The following is a 15535-nucleotide window of genomic DNA, read 5'->3' as shown; positions in this document are numbered from 1 at the left end:
GGGCCGGAGCCGCTCCCCGTGGCCGTGCCCGCGCCGCCCTGCCCCGCCGGGCCCATCATGGCCGTGCGGCCGCGCTGCCCAACGGCCGGGCGCGCCCCGGACCCGCTCCCGCGGCGGGGCCGTTGTGCGGGCGGGGCGCGCGGGCGGCGCGGCCGTTGTGCGGATGGGAGGGCGGGCGGGCGGACGTGCGGCGCCCGGGGGGAGCCGCGGGCCGCGCCGCCTCCGCGGCGGCGGAGCGGTAGGGAACAGGAGGGAGCGGCGGGGAGGGACGGAGGAGGGCACGCGGCCGACGGGGCGGGGACTGCCGATCCTGTGCGCTGTTTGTCCCCGCTCCGCCGCGCGAGGAGGAGGGTCCTGTCCGGCCGCCTGCTGCTGCCCCCTCCTCCGTGCGAGGGGACCGGGGCGACCGGGGCGGGGGCGGGGGAGGTGATGAGCTTGGGCCGGGGGCTGCGGCAGCGGCTCGGCTGCTGCTGCCGCGGCTGCGGCGGGAGGCGACGGCGGGCCGTTGGAGGGTCTGTCCGGCCGGCCCGGGGCCAGGGGGATGCAGCGCAGGACGTGTCTGGGTCTGGGTGTAGCTGATCGGAGAAGAGAGGCAGACGCCGCCCGGAGAGGCCGAGGAGCAGCGGAGGAGAGCCGCCCTGACATGCCTTTTCCTCTCCCTCCTCTCCAGCGGCCATGTTAACCAGAAAACCCTCGGCTAGCGCCGCCGCTGGTGCTGCCTATCCAGCCGGTAAGGAGAGCGAGCGAGGGCCGCCGCGACCGCCACCGCTGGGCCGGGCTGCGGAGGCCCGGCGGAGGGGGACGGGGGCGGGGGAGCTCGGGGGCCCCGCGGCCGCCGCCGCAGAGGTGCCGTGTGTGTCGAACAATGATCCGCCCTCCCCCCGCGGCAGCCGAGCCTGGGGGGCCGTCGGGGGCTGCGCGCTGGGCTCCGGCGAGCCGCTGTTGTGCGGGATGGCGAGTTCGCCTCGGGGGAGCGGGGCGGGGTGAGCGGGGGCCCGAGAGAAATCAGGCAGGGAAACGACCCAAGGAGAACTGGGGATCGCCGCGGGTGCCGGAACGGCTGCGTTTGACAAGGGGCAGCAGTGCTCGCCGCCGCTTCCCGCGGCAGACTTGTGAACTCCTGGCGGGTCCCCGGCGGCGCCGGGATTTCGCCGGGCCAGACGGCTCGGGGGGAGGCGGGAGGCGCGGGCAGCCGTCCAGCCCCGAGGCGTGCGCGGAGCAGAGCCGGCTCGTTCTCCCGGTTAGGCGCCTGCCGGTGACGGGTTAATCTCAGATGAAGGGCTTAGCTGGGCGAGCACGGCCCGCCCGCGCTATTAGCCGGATCGGTGCGTGTGTGCGCCGCGGCGGTGATTAGCTTTTAATGGCTTCTGCCTCAAGCAAGACGGGCGGCGGTGCCGGCCGAGCGCAGGGGCCGCCGCCGCCCCGACGGGCTCGCTGCCCGAGGGGCCGCAGCTGCCCGCCGCGCTCACCCCTCTGCTCTCCGCAGGCAGGGCAGGGGACAGCGGCCGCCCGCTGCCGTCTTCCCCGGGCACCGGAGCCGGGGTCTCCCGGGCAGGAGCTGGGACCGGCCCGCCATCGCCCCTCGCATTGCCGCCGCTCAGGGCCAGCAACGCTTCCCACACGGTGAGCCTGGGCAGGGGAGGGTGCGGACGGGGTGCGGGGAAGGGGCGTCTGGCTCGCCAGGTGTGCCCAGCGGCGGGACCGAGCGCGCATGGGCCCCCCGAGGCGCAGCATGGTGCTGGAGCAACGTGCGGTGGATTTCTGCAGGCTCCTATGAAATGTGCGTGCTTGTTGTGAGGCTGGGACCCTGTAACTGCACACATTGCTTTCTCCCTCCCCAGCTCCCCCCCCTCCCCCCCTTCAGGCTGGTTTTGTGTCTCGTTTTCAGAGACAAATTCGATCTTTCACACTCGCATAGAGGAGATGTTCTGGTGAATACGTATTTTGAGATGAGGTTAGTCCCTGTGATTAAAATGTCGTATGAACTGTGGTGAAAAATGAAGGCTGCTCTCCCCTTCAGATGTCTGATCAGCTCAGGCCGATCGCAGTCTTCCCTAGAGATAGCTATCGCTGTGCTCAGGGACAATGATTGGATGAATCTGCCTTTTTTGCTGCAGTAGTTTACCTATAAAGAAATAACCGCTGATGGCACAAAAAGGGTGCTATTTTCCGGTTCTGTGATATCTCACGTTATCTCCCACTCCTAGCTAATCTGCTAGGAATGAAACTTCCCAAGTATGCCACTATATATGGGTAAGAGGAGGTATCTCTGTCCTGAAGGCATGACAGAGTAGAGAGAGGGGTCTATATACTGTCATGTTAACGCTAAATATCTGGAATTTTTATTGCATACATTTCCTTTTAAATTCAGAAAGATTTCATACTGACCCTGAAAGGCATTGATGGCATACTTTTCATAGAATTAATGAGTTCTTCGTGGATGCTCACATACTGTCTTCATAAACATATGGCAGAGCTTTAAATGGTAATGTGATTATGGGCTAGTGGAAGGTGAGACTGTGCATTTAGATATTAGTGTTTCAGTGACTTTCCAGGTAACTTCAGGCATAAAATATCTTATTCAAATCCATTTATAGCAAGAATTGTCTTAAGTAAAATAAAAAAATCTGTATATATATATAGGGTATTATCAAAAGGAGTGAGGAGTATTCTGCAAATTCAAGGTGAAGCTGCATACTTGAGAACAACTCCATTGTATATTTATGTATCTAGAGTGCATGTCTGAATTGTTTGTTAGTATAAAAGGCCAATTTTTTTCACATTTGTATACCAGTTAAGTGCTGCTTGATTTTAAAGTTGGGGCAACGGCTTAGGGGTTTGTTTAAATAAAATCATAGAAGAAGGAACATAGTACAAACAGCCTGGGCACCAATCATGCAAATGCATTTACAGTAGGGCTCACATGTAACAGAGCCCAGACTTAATTTAGGATTTGTGAAAGCATGGTGGTCCAGCTGTTTTTCTGTGACTACTTACTAATTTTGGAAGTACAGAATTCTGGTATTCTTATACAAAGATTTTGTGTATATATATTATATATAGTGTGTGTGTTTTTATATATATATATATGTATGTAAAGATGCAGTCTTTATAAAGGCATTCAAGGGGTGTTCAGGATGTTCCAAGTCTCTTTACAAGTATGTGATTGTGTATATGTGCCTGTGTTTATGTGTAGCATATATATGTGTACTTATGGAAGCACCCAGGAATGATCAAGCATTATATGACGATGGATCATGTCCCTCTAGATTCTGACTGTTTCAAAGTCTGTCTTTCCTTTGTGATAAAGAGCCTACTCTACAGTGGTTTTTTAACCCTGGGTGCTATTACAGAAATGCCTCATACTGCCTTTGTAGGTGGTTATTTTGTGGTTCACTAACATACCTTTTTGTGGTAAGAATCAGATGTGACGCCAGAATGCTGGATTTTAACCTGAAAAAAAAAGGGGGGGCAGTATCTGCTTTGTAAACTTAGGCCTGCTGACCTCAGCTGACACTGACAGATTGAAACCATTGGTTTTGCATCCCACCACCTTCCTCCAATCAGATCTGTTTAAAATAGGTCCTTTCAGTTTTCTTAAATTATTTTCCTTCTTGAGTCTATTTGCTTATCCTGTTTTCATCTCTCTTTGTATCTATGTGGCTTCTGTAATAGCTAAAATCAGGGTATTTCTGTTTGTGTTTCAAACTCTCGGAACGTATGGTGTGCTTAAGTGGGTGAACTGCTGGTGTTTATATGTGAGTGTGCATTGTATGTATACTAATTGTGAGAGAAATTGAGGTAGAAGTTATGTTTTGTTTAGACTGAAGGGTTTTTCTTTTAATGCAGACAGGGAATAAGTCAACTACCTGTCATAGTTCTTGCTTGTGTGATCCAGCCTCTGCTGAAACTGTGGTCTCCTACTGTCAAGTGAAATTTCATTGTTTGGTAGATCATAAATAGCACGGAGACGATGATGTTTTACACAAGCCTCATAAAATGGGACAGGTTTTGGTGGCAGACTTTGCAAGCACAGCAGCCTTTGTTGCTAAGCAGGCAGGGTTGTGTGTTCTACTAGGGAAAGGTTTTGTTTTATTTTTTTTTTTTAAGTGTGCCTTCATCCTAGGCTTATTTGCGTATGCTTCCATCCCTGGCTTTCTTCTTTGCCTTGTGGTGGAAAACATTAACCTGTTTCCAACCCCTTGTCCTCTTCATTTTCCTTTCCAAAGTCAGTGCTTTCTCTTTGCAAGCCTTAAGTTCTTGCTGTGATGATTGGAACCTTTTTCCATTCACTCTCTCCTATTTCATTATGGTCTTGTAACATCCACTTGACATGCTGCAGTAGAGATTATCTTGCTTGCCTGCTGCTCTGCTTGTATAAATCCCAACCTGTCTGTGAGTCCCTCTTCCAGACTCATCTCTGTCTCTGTTCTTTCTTGCTTGGCATGTATTCCTGCATTCTGCACTGTTTCTGTTTCTCTTGCAGTATACTAGTATTAATGTTTTTATCCTTCTGTCTAGTACTGGAAAACAACCCATTTACAATGCATGATTCAGTGCCCTCCCTCCTTCAAGCCCTTTCTAAGATTTCTGTGCAGCAAGCCTATTTTCTTTTGCCACCAGCATTGAATGTTTACCCGTACACTTTTGCATCAGTCATTGTATTAGTCTTGATTTTTTTAGTTTAATTTTTTTAAATTGACTTACATTATAATTGAACAGAGATCCCTGGACTCTGTTAATGCGAAGACCTGGTAGGCCAAATGCTGCTAATTTTTGCTGTTGTCATCTGCTTTAAAGGAGGAAAAACCAAAGCAAATATCTTCTTATTGTGGCGTTTTCATGTATTAAATTGCTACAGAAATACTGTCACATTTGAGTGGAAATAACTATGCAGTCATGATCTGGATTTTACTACATCTCATTTTCTTTGGATGTTTCTTCCTCTATTTAAAATTTGTATCTGGGACGAATATGAGGCTGTCTTAACTTCCAGGGGCTGTGGGGATCAGCTGTGAAATTTGGGTTCCAGCAGCTGGTGACTGTGGTGCTGTAGGAGCTGCAGTACTTTTGGGCACATCTGTCATATTTGTATAGTTCACCTAAACCAAGGAGTTAAATTGAGTGTACATTGGCTGTCCTTTTGAGTTTCATCATGTGTAATCAATGCAGGGTGTCCCAGAAGTATTCAAACTCACTGCACCCCTAACAGAATTTAAAAAATTAAGAGTGAGTATCACTCTTGAGGCATTGTTCAGTCTGTGAAGATATTTGCTCTATGAAGTTATATTTAACTTTTCAAAAAATAAGCTTATATGGACCAGATACAACAACAGCAAAAATCCGAGTGGTGTATTCCTTCTACCACTCTTGTTGAGCCCCAAGCTCAACAAAGGCTTAGTCTTTTTTGGTGTATAAAACCTATACTCATGATAAAACCATTAGGGATAATCCAGTATTATTATCATTGTCCTAATTAGCAAGTATTTTTAGTTCTGAACGGAGGAATATTTTTTAATTAGTTTATCAAGGAAAAAGAAGGCCTTTTGTACCTTTGCTCAGGCTTTTGTTTTGTAGTCAACAAAATAGGCAGTGAAGCATGCTGCACCTGATACCATATGCCTCTTGTGTGTTTGACACAGTAGGGCTGAAACTGGCACGCCCAGAAATGCCGTGAAGAAAGGGGTATATAGTGTAACAATTATTCTTTAATTAAGTTACTACTTTAGAACACTGTTTCTCCCTTTGTCCTCATCTGTGCAAAGTAATAGCAGATAATGACATCTTATTCCTGTGCAGTATTTCAGCAGGCCATCATGATTGCTCTGTTATTAAGATTAATTTTACAAACCTTTTTAGATTTTGATTGACAGCAAAATCTTTTTTCTGTGATTTTGCTCAAAATAAAATTATAAGATATAGCTGAATCATGTGTCTGTCTTGGATAGTTTTATAGGGTGCTAATAATCACAGAAGTGACTGTTCCAAAGATGAAATATGATACGATTACATAACATTTTGATGCATTTGGAGGATGAAGTTGAGAAGAGGTACATGCTCCTTTGGGATTCAGTCCTATTAGTCTTGTAAAAGGTCTTGAAACAGATCAATGCATTGGGTGAGTGTACTGCAGAGGAATTGTAAATTGTTAGCAGGCTGGATTCATTTTTATGCTACTTCCCTGTTGTTACAGGTCTGTTGCCTTAGTAAGTTACTGTTCTACTTCTGTTCCTAAATCCATTTGTGAAGGCAAAAGAAACCCAAATAATACCCCACTCAAATTAAAGTTTTGTTTCTTATTAATTTATTTATTGATCATAGTTTAGGGTGTAGTTTTGTTTTGCTTGGTGTATCTACTTCAAAGATTAGGTGAGTGGTTTTGGCATAGTCATCAACTTCCATAAAATGAACATAACAAAGTAAAAGATCTTAATGGTGATTTTGAAGTTATGAGAAACTACTCAGAAAGAAAAGAAACACCGCACTGTAATATTTGCTGTTATGTAATTGATGGTGTCAAAAGATTCAGGAAGATGGGTTCAAGCTCACCAGTTACTTCAATATATTTTATGGACTTACAGCAGTAGCTTTTTGATTATGTGTGCTACAAAAATATGTAAATCTTAGAAGATGTGGATGGGTTTGAGCACAAACAACACAATATAAAATCAGTAAGCTTTATAAGTGCATGCAGGTGGTCAGTTGTGTAGGTTGTTGGTTCTGGAATTTACAGGTCCATCTGCAGAAGCAAAATGGAGGTGTTGCAAACCTCTCAGGCATGCGGTTTCGGTTGATAGGCTGATGGAGCTTTTGCGTACTAAGAAGCGTTTGGTACAGGACTAAGAAGGCTGTAGTCTTTTGTAGCTTGCCAAGCCCATTAGTTGTGGTTCAGGAACTTACAGTGTTGCTGGAGAAGCCTGTGGAGCTTATGTGCAGTGCAAGCCTGAGCGTGACAGCAATCTCAGACACCCAAGTAGCCAGAAGTAGATAGGCAGAGCAAAGGACTGGTGCAAATCCAGCCCTCATCCAGGTTGGAAATAAATGAGGAAAGTTCATTTTTGATATGTACTTTGTGGTTTTGTTGTCTGATGGCTCTAAAACTCTTTTTGTTTGGCTTTTTTGAAAGAAGAGTGAGCTCTCTTCTCCTGTGCCACTTTTGGAATAGAGCCTGTGATAATGTGGTAATTTTCTACAGAGAAAGCCAGTGCTACTGTCTGCATCTGCATTTCCATTCCCAAGCAGCTGACTGAAACTGGCAAAACCAGTTACTTAGGATTTGGGTTGAAGTTGGAATAATGCTAGTGATTTCATTCTGCTGCTTGAAAAACCACGAATCTGCCTGAAGATGCAGGAAGCAGAGCTACAGGGTTTACACTTCAGAATGTGTTCACAAACGCTTTTAGAAAAAAGAACTTTTTAGTCCCTGTTGAGACAGAATAACTGTATGGGGTTTTTTCCAAGCTCTGAAGAACTTCTCAGTACAAACATTGAAGCAAGCAGTGCTTAGGAAGGGTGGAAAATAGTTAACTGTGAAAACAGGTGACTTGAGGGGAAAAAAATTCATTATTTCAGCTGTGGTAATGAGTACTTGGATTAAAAAGTTCTTAAAAATTACTTTTGCAGTGTTATTCTTTCTTCTTCATTGTCTACATTCATATTGCCTACTCCCAGTTTGTCTAGATATGTTCTGCTTTTGTTCAATTAGTGTTGGAGAATAAATTTTCATACCTAGAGTTTCCCAGCTTGAGTCTTTGGAATTGTATGTTTACTCTGCTGCTTCATTGTGCCTTTCTTGCACAACTCTCCAGTGCTGAACCTATGACACATCTTACTAACTAGATCTGGTTCTTCTGAAATAGGTGATTTAGCAGCTCTTGGGCCATTTTTTTTTTCTCTGCAGTAACTGCTGTTTATATACAGGATCAAGACAACCTTCAGAAAACTGCTACTGCAGTGCGCCTCAAACTTGACCTGAAGGAATTGCCTGTAGGCAAAAGAGAAGTCCTCTTAATGATTTTATTTCTGGTGCTTTGAGACATCAAACTAGGAAGGGAGTTTTTGTTGATTTCCTGTATATCTTCATTGTGCTTAAATGTTACAAACACCTTGGGTCTGAGTTGTGATTGTGTGGTAGTGCTTTCTATCAGATTGATCAAATTTGACAGTGTGAGCCTAAATTTCTCTGCAAACAAACATACACAGTCAAACTGCAATGATGAATGAACATCAGTCAAAATGGAATCAGAAGAGCAGTCAACTTGGCAGAAGCAGTTCCTGAGAGCCCTTCTTCTTACATTATATGAGTTTCAGAGCTGCAAATTTCAATATACTGTCCAAAGCTGAAGCTGGTGTCCAGCTGGCAAGTCTTTGGGAACGAGTTAGTGAATTTATAAAAATATGTTTCTGCTGTATCAGACTGATGCCTTAACAGAAGCACAAAGTATGCTTGAGTCTGCCTTGCATGTCTGAGTTTTCTCATTAGGAAGCACTTCTGCTGTTGCAGCACAGATTTCATTTCCTCATATCACAGCACACAACTGTCATTTTCTGATTTCAGCAACCTTAAGTGAACAAGGGATGTGTTATCCTTAGCTGCCTAGAAAAAATACAGTTCAGATGAAAAGTGTTCTCAGCCCTGGCTTGATCATCTGTCTGACAGTATCAGTGAACTTTTCGTTAGTAATTTGACATAAATATTAAGACTGGTGAATCAGCTGGAGAGACAGCAGGGGAATTCTTCCCACATTTGTGTAAGACCAGGCAGAAGACAAACTAATTATCCTCTACTTGAGAGCAAATGAGGAATTTTAAGGACAGCTATTTTAGTGGCAGGTATGCCTGTAAATTTCTTGTTTCTTAAAAATAACAGGTTTGGAGCAATACCTGTTTTCACACTCCAGTACTTTGCTGTTTGTTTGCTTCAAAATGCTGAATGCTGCTGTTTATTCCCATGTACACATTGTCAAGAGCAAATCTAATTTCTAAAATCTATTAATGCTTTTTTTCCATTCCTATAAAATAAAGTTACTGTATGTTCCTCAAGGCAAAGATTTGCTCTCTACTCAAGTCTGTGTAAGGCCCCAAATCTCATTTTGGTTAAAAGTTATCGTTAGGCTGGTTTGGGAAAGTGCTAAAGGATCTACTTCTTCTTCATTGATTGGAATGTTTTGCTGACTTGTGACTGTCTCAAATGCAAGCAGTAAGTTGCATTCTTGAACTTCAGAAATGTGTGGGTTCTTTTCCTCTTTGTGCGTGTCACAACGCATTCCTTATTGCTTAAAAATGTATCTGTAACCTTTGATATACAGCAAATTTAGGAAGAAGTTAAAATCTTGATTTCTGAGAACAGGTGACGAGAGCATAAGCCATTTAAGTTCTTACAGGCATTGTATGTTATCTACTGTTACTATTATGAAGTCAAGCATGCATCATGATGTTACAGGTCTGCTGCCTTGAAGATTGCTTGGAAATATTGTTAGCTTCTCATGGTAGCATGCTTGTGATTGCCTTGTTGCAGACATTTAGGAGAGATGTGAAAATAGCATTTGAGAAACAAGAATCAGGAAATTTAATAGCATCCAGCAGTATCACAGTATACGTGCTGTATTTTTTAGATTCTCTGTAAACAATTGACATCTAAGAAGACACTTCATTTTGAGGTGATTTAGGCAGAATGGAGGGTTGCAGAGTGAATGTTGAAGCATGGAGTTCATGTCTTTCTTGTTAACTGGGTTTTTATGTATTTATTTTCAATTTTAGGTTGGAGGCAGTAAGCACACAATGAATGAGCACCTACATGTTGGTAGCCATGGACAAATCCAGGTTCAGCAGCTCTTTGAAGATAATAGTAACAAGAGAACGGTTCTGACAACGCAGCCAAATGGACTTACAACGCTAGGCAAATCTGGATTGCCAGTGGTTCAGGACAGACAGACAGAGAGTGCCCACAGGCGACAAGGGAGCTCCAGCTCTTTAAAATCTGCAGATGGAACAGGGAAGGTGAAAACCTCTGTTATCACACCAGAGCAAGCAATGAAGCAATACATGCAAAAATTAACAGCTTTTGAGCATCATGAGATTTTTAGCTACCCTGAAATATACTTCTTGGGTCCAAATGCAAAGAAGCGGCAAGGTGTTGTTGGTGGTTCAAACAACTGTGGGTATGATGATGAGCAAGGGTCTTACATTCAAGTACCCCATGATCATATTGCATACAGGTATGAAGTCCTGAAAGTTATAGGGAAAGGAAGCTTTGGGCAGGTGGTGAAGGCCTACGATCACAAGATGCATCAGCACGTGGCACTAAAAATGGTGAGAAATGAAAAACGTTTCCACCGCCAAGCTGCGGAAGAAATTAAGATCCTGGAACACCTTCGGAAACAAGATAAGGATAATAACATGAATGTTATTCACATGTTGGAAAACTTCACATTCCGCAGCCATATCTGCATGACATTTGAGTTGCTGAGCATGAACCTGTATGAATTAATAAAGAAAAACAAGTTTCAGGGCTTTAGCCTGCCTTTGGTTCGGAAGTTTGCCCACTCAATTTTACAGTGCTTGGATGCTTTGCACAAAAACAGAATCATTCACTGTGACCTTAAACCTGAGAACATTCTGTTGAAACAACAGGGTAGAAGTGGTATTAAAGTGATTGATTTTGGCTCAAGCTGTTACGAGCATCAGCGTGTCTACACTTACATTCAGTCACGGTTTTATCGTGCACCCGAAGTCATCCTTGGTGCTCGTTATGGGATGCCCATAGATATGTGGAGCTTGGGCTGTATCCTAGCAGAGCTTCTGACCGGTTATCCACTTTTGCCTGGAGAAGATGAAGGAGATCAGCTGGCTTGTATGATTGAACTATTGGGCATGCCTGCTCCAAAACTCTTAGAGTCATCCAAGCGAGCGAAAAACTTTGTGAGCTCTAAGGGTTATCCCCGCTATTGCAGCATCACAACCTTGTCTGATGGCTCTGTAGTACTTAATGGTGGACGCTCTCGGAGGGGAAAACTGCGTGGCCCACCAGAGAGCAGAGAGTGGGGTAACGCATTAAAGGGGTGTGATGATCCCCTCTTCCTTGACTTCTTAAAACAGTGTTTAGAATGGGATCCTGCTGCCCGTTTGACACCCAGCCAGGCTTTGCGGCATCCCTGGCTAAGGAGACGGTTGCCAAAACCTCCAAGTGGGGAAAAGGCCTCAGCAAAGAGAATTTCAGAGAGTACTGGTGCTATAACTTCAATTTCCAAGTTACCTCCGACTTCAAGCTCAGCTTCAAAACTGAGGACTAATTTGGCACAGATGACAGATGCCAATGGGAATATTCAGCAAAGAACAGTGTTGCCAAAACTCGTTAGCTGAGTTTGAAAAACCCAATGCTGTTAATATGAGAGATACAATGTGGCTGAGCCTTATTTGTATGAAAAATTAGCTCAGTTATGCATTTTTATTTGCTCAATAAATCTATTCATTTGTATCTTTCAGCACTCATTTTAAATGTAATTTTAAATGTTAATTTTGTTTTTATAAAAATATGGGGACAATGCTTTAAGTTTTTATACTTATTTTTTAAAATGTTTGTCTTCTACAGTACAATTAGCCTTACTGTAACTAGTGTGACACAGTAATAAACATCAGTGGCAGGCCACTGGTTACAACATGACTGTCATGCATTGCAGCGTGGTATCAAAGGTATTAACCTTTCTCTTCCATGGTTCGTATTAGTTTTAACCTGGGGTAAATTTGAAAGACTACCTTTTGGATTTTATGGGTTTGGTCTGGATTCTGTGCACACTCACATCTGTGACTGACTGGACTCCAGGGAGAATACTCAAAGAATACAGTTAAGCACTTGTAAACTTGTAGTTTAAAGTGGAGCCATAGCATGTTCTATTGTCATTTTTTATGTGGTAGCCCAGAGAAAGTCATGGTATCACTAAAGATACTGTCACCTCCTGTGGAATGCTTTCTCTATTTAAAAGTTATGGGCTTTCATTAAAATGATCATTTAAACATAATGCAAAAAATAACACCGGGGCTAAAATGACTTACTTTGCATGCCACGTGGTAGAGTGAGAGGAACGGATGGTCTTGGAAAGCATGAAAATGGCAATATGTCTGTTTCTCTGAATTTGAAAGTGGCTGATTAGTTGGTAAAGCAAAATTGTTCTGAATTTCATTTCAGGTTTGTAACGTTGAGCATTCACACAGGTTCTCCTTTTTCCTTTTTTGTTTTTTTTCCCCCGTCTCTTCTCTTCTGTTTTTTCTGATGTGCAGCTTGTTCTCCCAAAATCACATAGGCAGAAGTGCTCATTCTGTCAGTTTTATACTGTAACTTCCAGACTGTTAAACTACATGGATTTCAAGGTTGCTTTTATTTCCTCTGACAATGTTTGGGTGACTGTGACTTCTGTGGTACATTTACACTTCAGATCAAATCTGCATGTAGGGGCAAACACGATGTTACTACATTGCTTCCTGTGGAGGAGTACTTCACCTTAGACAGCTTAACTGTAGAAGGGAAGATCCTCAGTGGAAAGGTTTTCATTTGTAAGACACCATCCTAGATAATTTCTAATAAGGGAAAATTATCAAAGGAAAGCTAAGTGCTTGGGATTCGACTTAATCTTTGGCATTTGTAGATGAAAATGAACTCTGAAAGAACAGTTAGAGGTATGTGTAGATTTGTTCATGTGTGTGTGTGCTAATGCTGGGTTTTTCTTTTTTACTTTTAACTGCATTCATGGAACAAAGATGGTCTACTAAAGAATAGTGTCTAGACCTACGAGAGAGGTATTCACATGTTGTAGCATGTTTTCAACAGGAACAATTTGAAATCTGAGATCAGTATTTTAATGCATACAATGGCTGTGGTCTACATTGGATGTATAAAACATACGAAAAGGGAATTTTAGACTAAGTAGAACAATCCTTAAATGTTTATGGATGTTAGAACAAGACATACTAGAATGGATTGCATTAAACCTCAGTAACTTTACTTATAAACAACATTTATATGCACAGATTTTACTGAGTTACTTGTACAAATTATGAAAATTACTTAAAGCATGGTCCCCTGAGAGGCCAAGAAAGTTTCCGGTTAAGTTCTCCTTCATATTGGTTAATTTACCACTTACAGCTTAATTTTTCTTTGTTGGTTTATTTTTTAATTTAATGTAAGACTGGGGGAGGGATATAAAGAAAAAAATGACAGAATTCTCAGGAAACATATCGCTGAACTTCTTGCCAAAAAGTCAACACCTAAAGAAGCTCCAAAATAATTTCTGAGTAGAGGATGTTATTTGTTGATTGATAAATGTAAAAATTAGACTGTCAATCAACCATTTTTCTTTCTTTTTAAAATAAAAAGATAATTTCTTGCCTCAAATTAAATTATTTCGTGTTAACTGTTCACAACTTTATACAATATGTGTAAGTGCAATATGTAAACATGTGTGAAATCATGTTAAAAATGAAATATAATACTTCTAAGAAAAGTGGGGTTTAGAATATTAATATCCAGTAAATTATGGTCAGTAAATTCTAAGTCTGGAAAAGAGATATATTAATTTTAATGTAGAATTAACTAACTCTCATAACTGTGGGAATACAATTCTATGTATTTTTCTACAGTAACAGGGAATCTTTACTTCCTCCACCACCTGCTTGGCTTTACCACTCCTTTCTACCTTAACTCTTCCTGCAAAAGTTGGGAAATAGGGATGCTGATGTTAAGGGTGAAAGAAGAATCATCTCCCTTGATATTTTTTAAAGCAGACATTGATATATGTTCCTGCCTTTTGTGGCAACTTAAGGTGAAAACATTTGTGATGTTCATGGGTCATTAATGGGCTACAACCACTAAATTTTCTTTTTCATGTAACCAGTTCTTAATGCCAATAAAGCATTTATGATCCACCTTCTTCATAAATGCTACCGGAAACTAAAAGGCCAAACTATAGTGTGAAGAGCTATTTTTTTAACCCAGATACAGTGGAACTTCCTCTATACTAAAGGAGCAGCTACATCAAGGTTTTTAAGTGATGTAGCTGCATTTTATTGTAGCTTATTTATACCTGTAAAAAAAAGTGGGGGGAGGGGGGAAGGATGTTGCCTCTTGCTTTGATGTGATTTTATTCTAAGGGCTCTGATAATTAGGCTGATAGAAGTTGGCTTGGAAACAGTGCTTAGTCTCACATGTTACCATTGTCTGGGGACGTCTGAGCTATTTTCAGATCTAGTAACAGCACAGTGTTGTCTTTGGTTGCAGTCTCACTTGGCTCAGTTTCTTGCACCACTGGTGTGTTCATTACCACTTAAATGTTGGAACAAGAGAGTGATGCAAGATGTGTAGATTAAGGATAGAGGATGGATTGTGCCCTTGGTGTTAACAATGTGCCTTTTGTTATAAATGCATCTTGGCCTCTTTAACCCTTGGAATACTGCTTAGTAGGGATGAAATCTATTTTTAAGTGCTATACCTGTCTTAAAACATCCTGTAGATGATCGAGGCCTTAATAGAAACAATAAGGCAATCACACTGCTAGGGTGGAGAGGACACTCTGTTCTTGTAGTACTGTCTCGTTAAGGGGTTAAAGATGGCCCTTCCTCATTGGTTGTACTTTAACATCAAATTGATTTTTTTTAGTAATTTTTTGTTATAGTGACACTAGACAGAAATCAACTGTATTTGTAAAAGTTTACCTCAAACTCTTTAGTTTTATAGTGTGATTTAATCCCAGGGCATTTGGTATGAACCAAAGTGCATTCCTTTTATATGTGCCTGGCTCTTATAAAAGTGACCAGGGATTTTTACAATTTGGGTGCAAGGCACTTAAGCCACTTTTAACTTGGTGGGTGGTTTGGAGTTATAAATGACTTCATGGGAATGTTGAAAACACTTAAAAGACATAAGTAGCATCGGGCAATATTAAAATCTTTAAGCAAGGGTGTGCATTATTTAATGCTCTCCATTTGTTAATTTTTTTTCCATCAGTAATATTTGTGATAATGCAGAAACAACTCTTTTTACAGTCTGCAAAGATTAGAATATTGCCCAGTGTAATACTATGGTAGCATTTGAATAAAATAACATTTGTGAATTATTGTTTCTAGGGGCTTGTACATCTCTGCTACAGATTGTAATTATTCAGTTCAACTGCTACAATTGCGTCTAAGCAGTAGCTTGGGTTTTTATTGGGCAATGACTTAGACACGTGACTGTAATATGCTGCAACTGTGTGTACTGAAAACATGTGAAAAATGATTGAATGTGGACTGTGTATATATTTATGTATAATTTTCTGTGAGATGCTGCTGTTGCCACTTAACATTAAAGATGTTGTAGTGGGTTTTAATCCTAGTGGCCAGTTTTATGATACTGTATGTATTGTACAGCTGATGACAGGAGTTAAGACTGTTCTAGTGAATATTTGTTACATTTTATTGTTGTGGCCAGAGATCATTTCAGAATAAAATTTTATGTCCTACTTTGATTCTGTCCACTGTACTTTGGGGTTTTTTGTAGTCGTAAAGA

At 42.4% G+C, this 15535-nt stretch overlaps 1 protein-coding gene across 2 annotated transcripts; it reads left to right on the top strand.

Annotated features, from left to right (window-relative positions):
* Nucleotides 1–340: 340 nt before the first annotated feature.
* Nucleotides 341–12026, top strand: DYRK2 (dual specificity tyrosine phosphorylation regulated kinase 2). Of its 2 annotated transcripts, XM_030959890.1 has the most exons (3): nucleotides 341–730; nucleotides 1487–1623; nucleotides 9760–12026. In XM_030959890.1, the coding sequence occupies exons 1-3, from the start codon at nucleotides 676–678 to the stop codon at nucleotides 11359–11361; spliced, it is 1794 nt and encodes a 597-aa protein (XP_030815750.1). In that variant the 5' UTR covers nucleotides 341–675; the 3' UTR covers nucleotides 11362–12026. The 2 variants fall into 2 exon arrangements, with proteins under 2 accessions (XP_030815750.1, XP_030815751.1); XM_030959891.1 differs by lacking the exon at nucleotides 1487–1623 and having other exon boundaries at nucleotides 612–730.
* The last annotated feature ends 3509 nt before the right edge of the window (nucleotides 12027–15535 follow it).

Source organism: Camarhynchus parvulus, chromosome 1A (genome assembly GCF_901933205.1).
Source record: "Camarhynchus parvulus chromosome 1A, STF_HiC, whole genome shotgun sequence".
Taxonomy (NCBI): Eukaryota; Metazoa; Chordata; class Aves; order Passeriformes; family Thraupidae; genus Camarhynchus; species Camarhynchus parvulus.
The sequence above is the reverse complement of the archived record's forward strand: the minus strand, read 5'-3'. Positions and strand labels throughout refer to the sequence as shown.

What these genes read in the sequence shown, in the direction of transcription:
- DYRK2 (XM_030959890.1), top strand. Translation starts at nt 676, where the DNA reads ATGTTAACCAGAAAACCCTCGGCTAGCGCCGCCGCTGGTGCTGCCTAT. An exon ending in TGGTGCTGCCTATCCAGCCG is followed by an intron (nt 731 to 1,486) that starts GTAAGGAGAGCG and finishes TGCTCTCCGCAG; the next exon opens with GCAGGGCAGGGGACAGCGGC. An exon ending in CCAGCAACGCTTCCCACACG is followed by an intron (nt 1,624 to 9,759) that starts GTGAGCCTGGGC and finishes TTTCAATTTTAG; the next exon opens with GTTGGAGGCAGTAAGCACAC.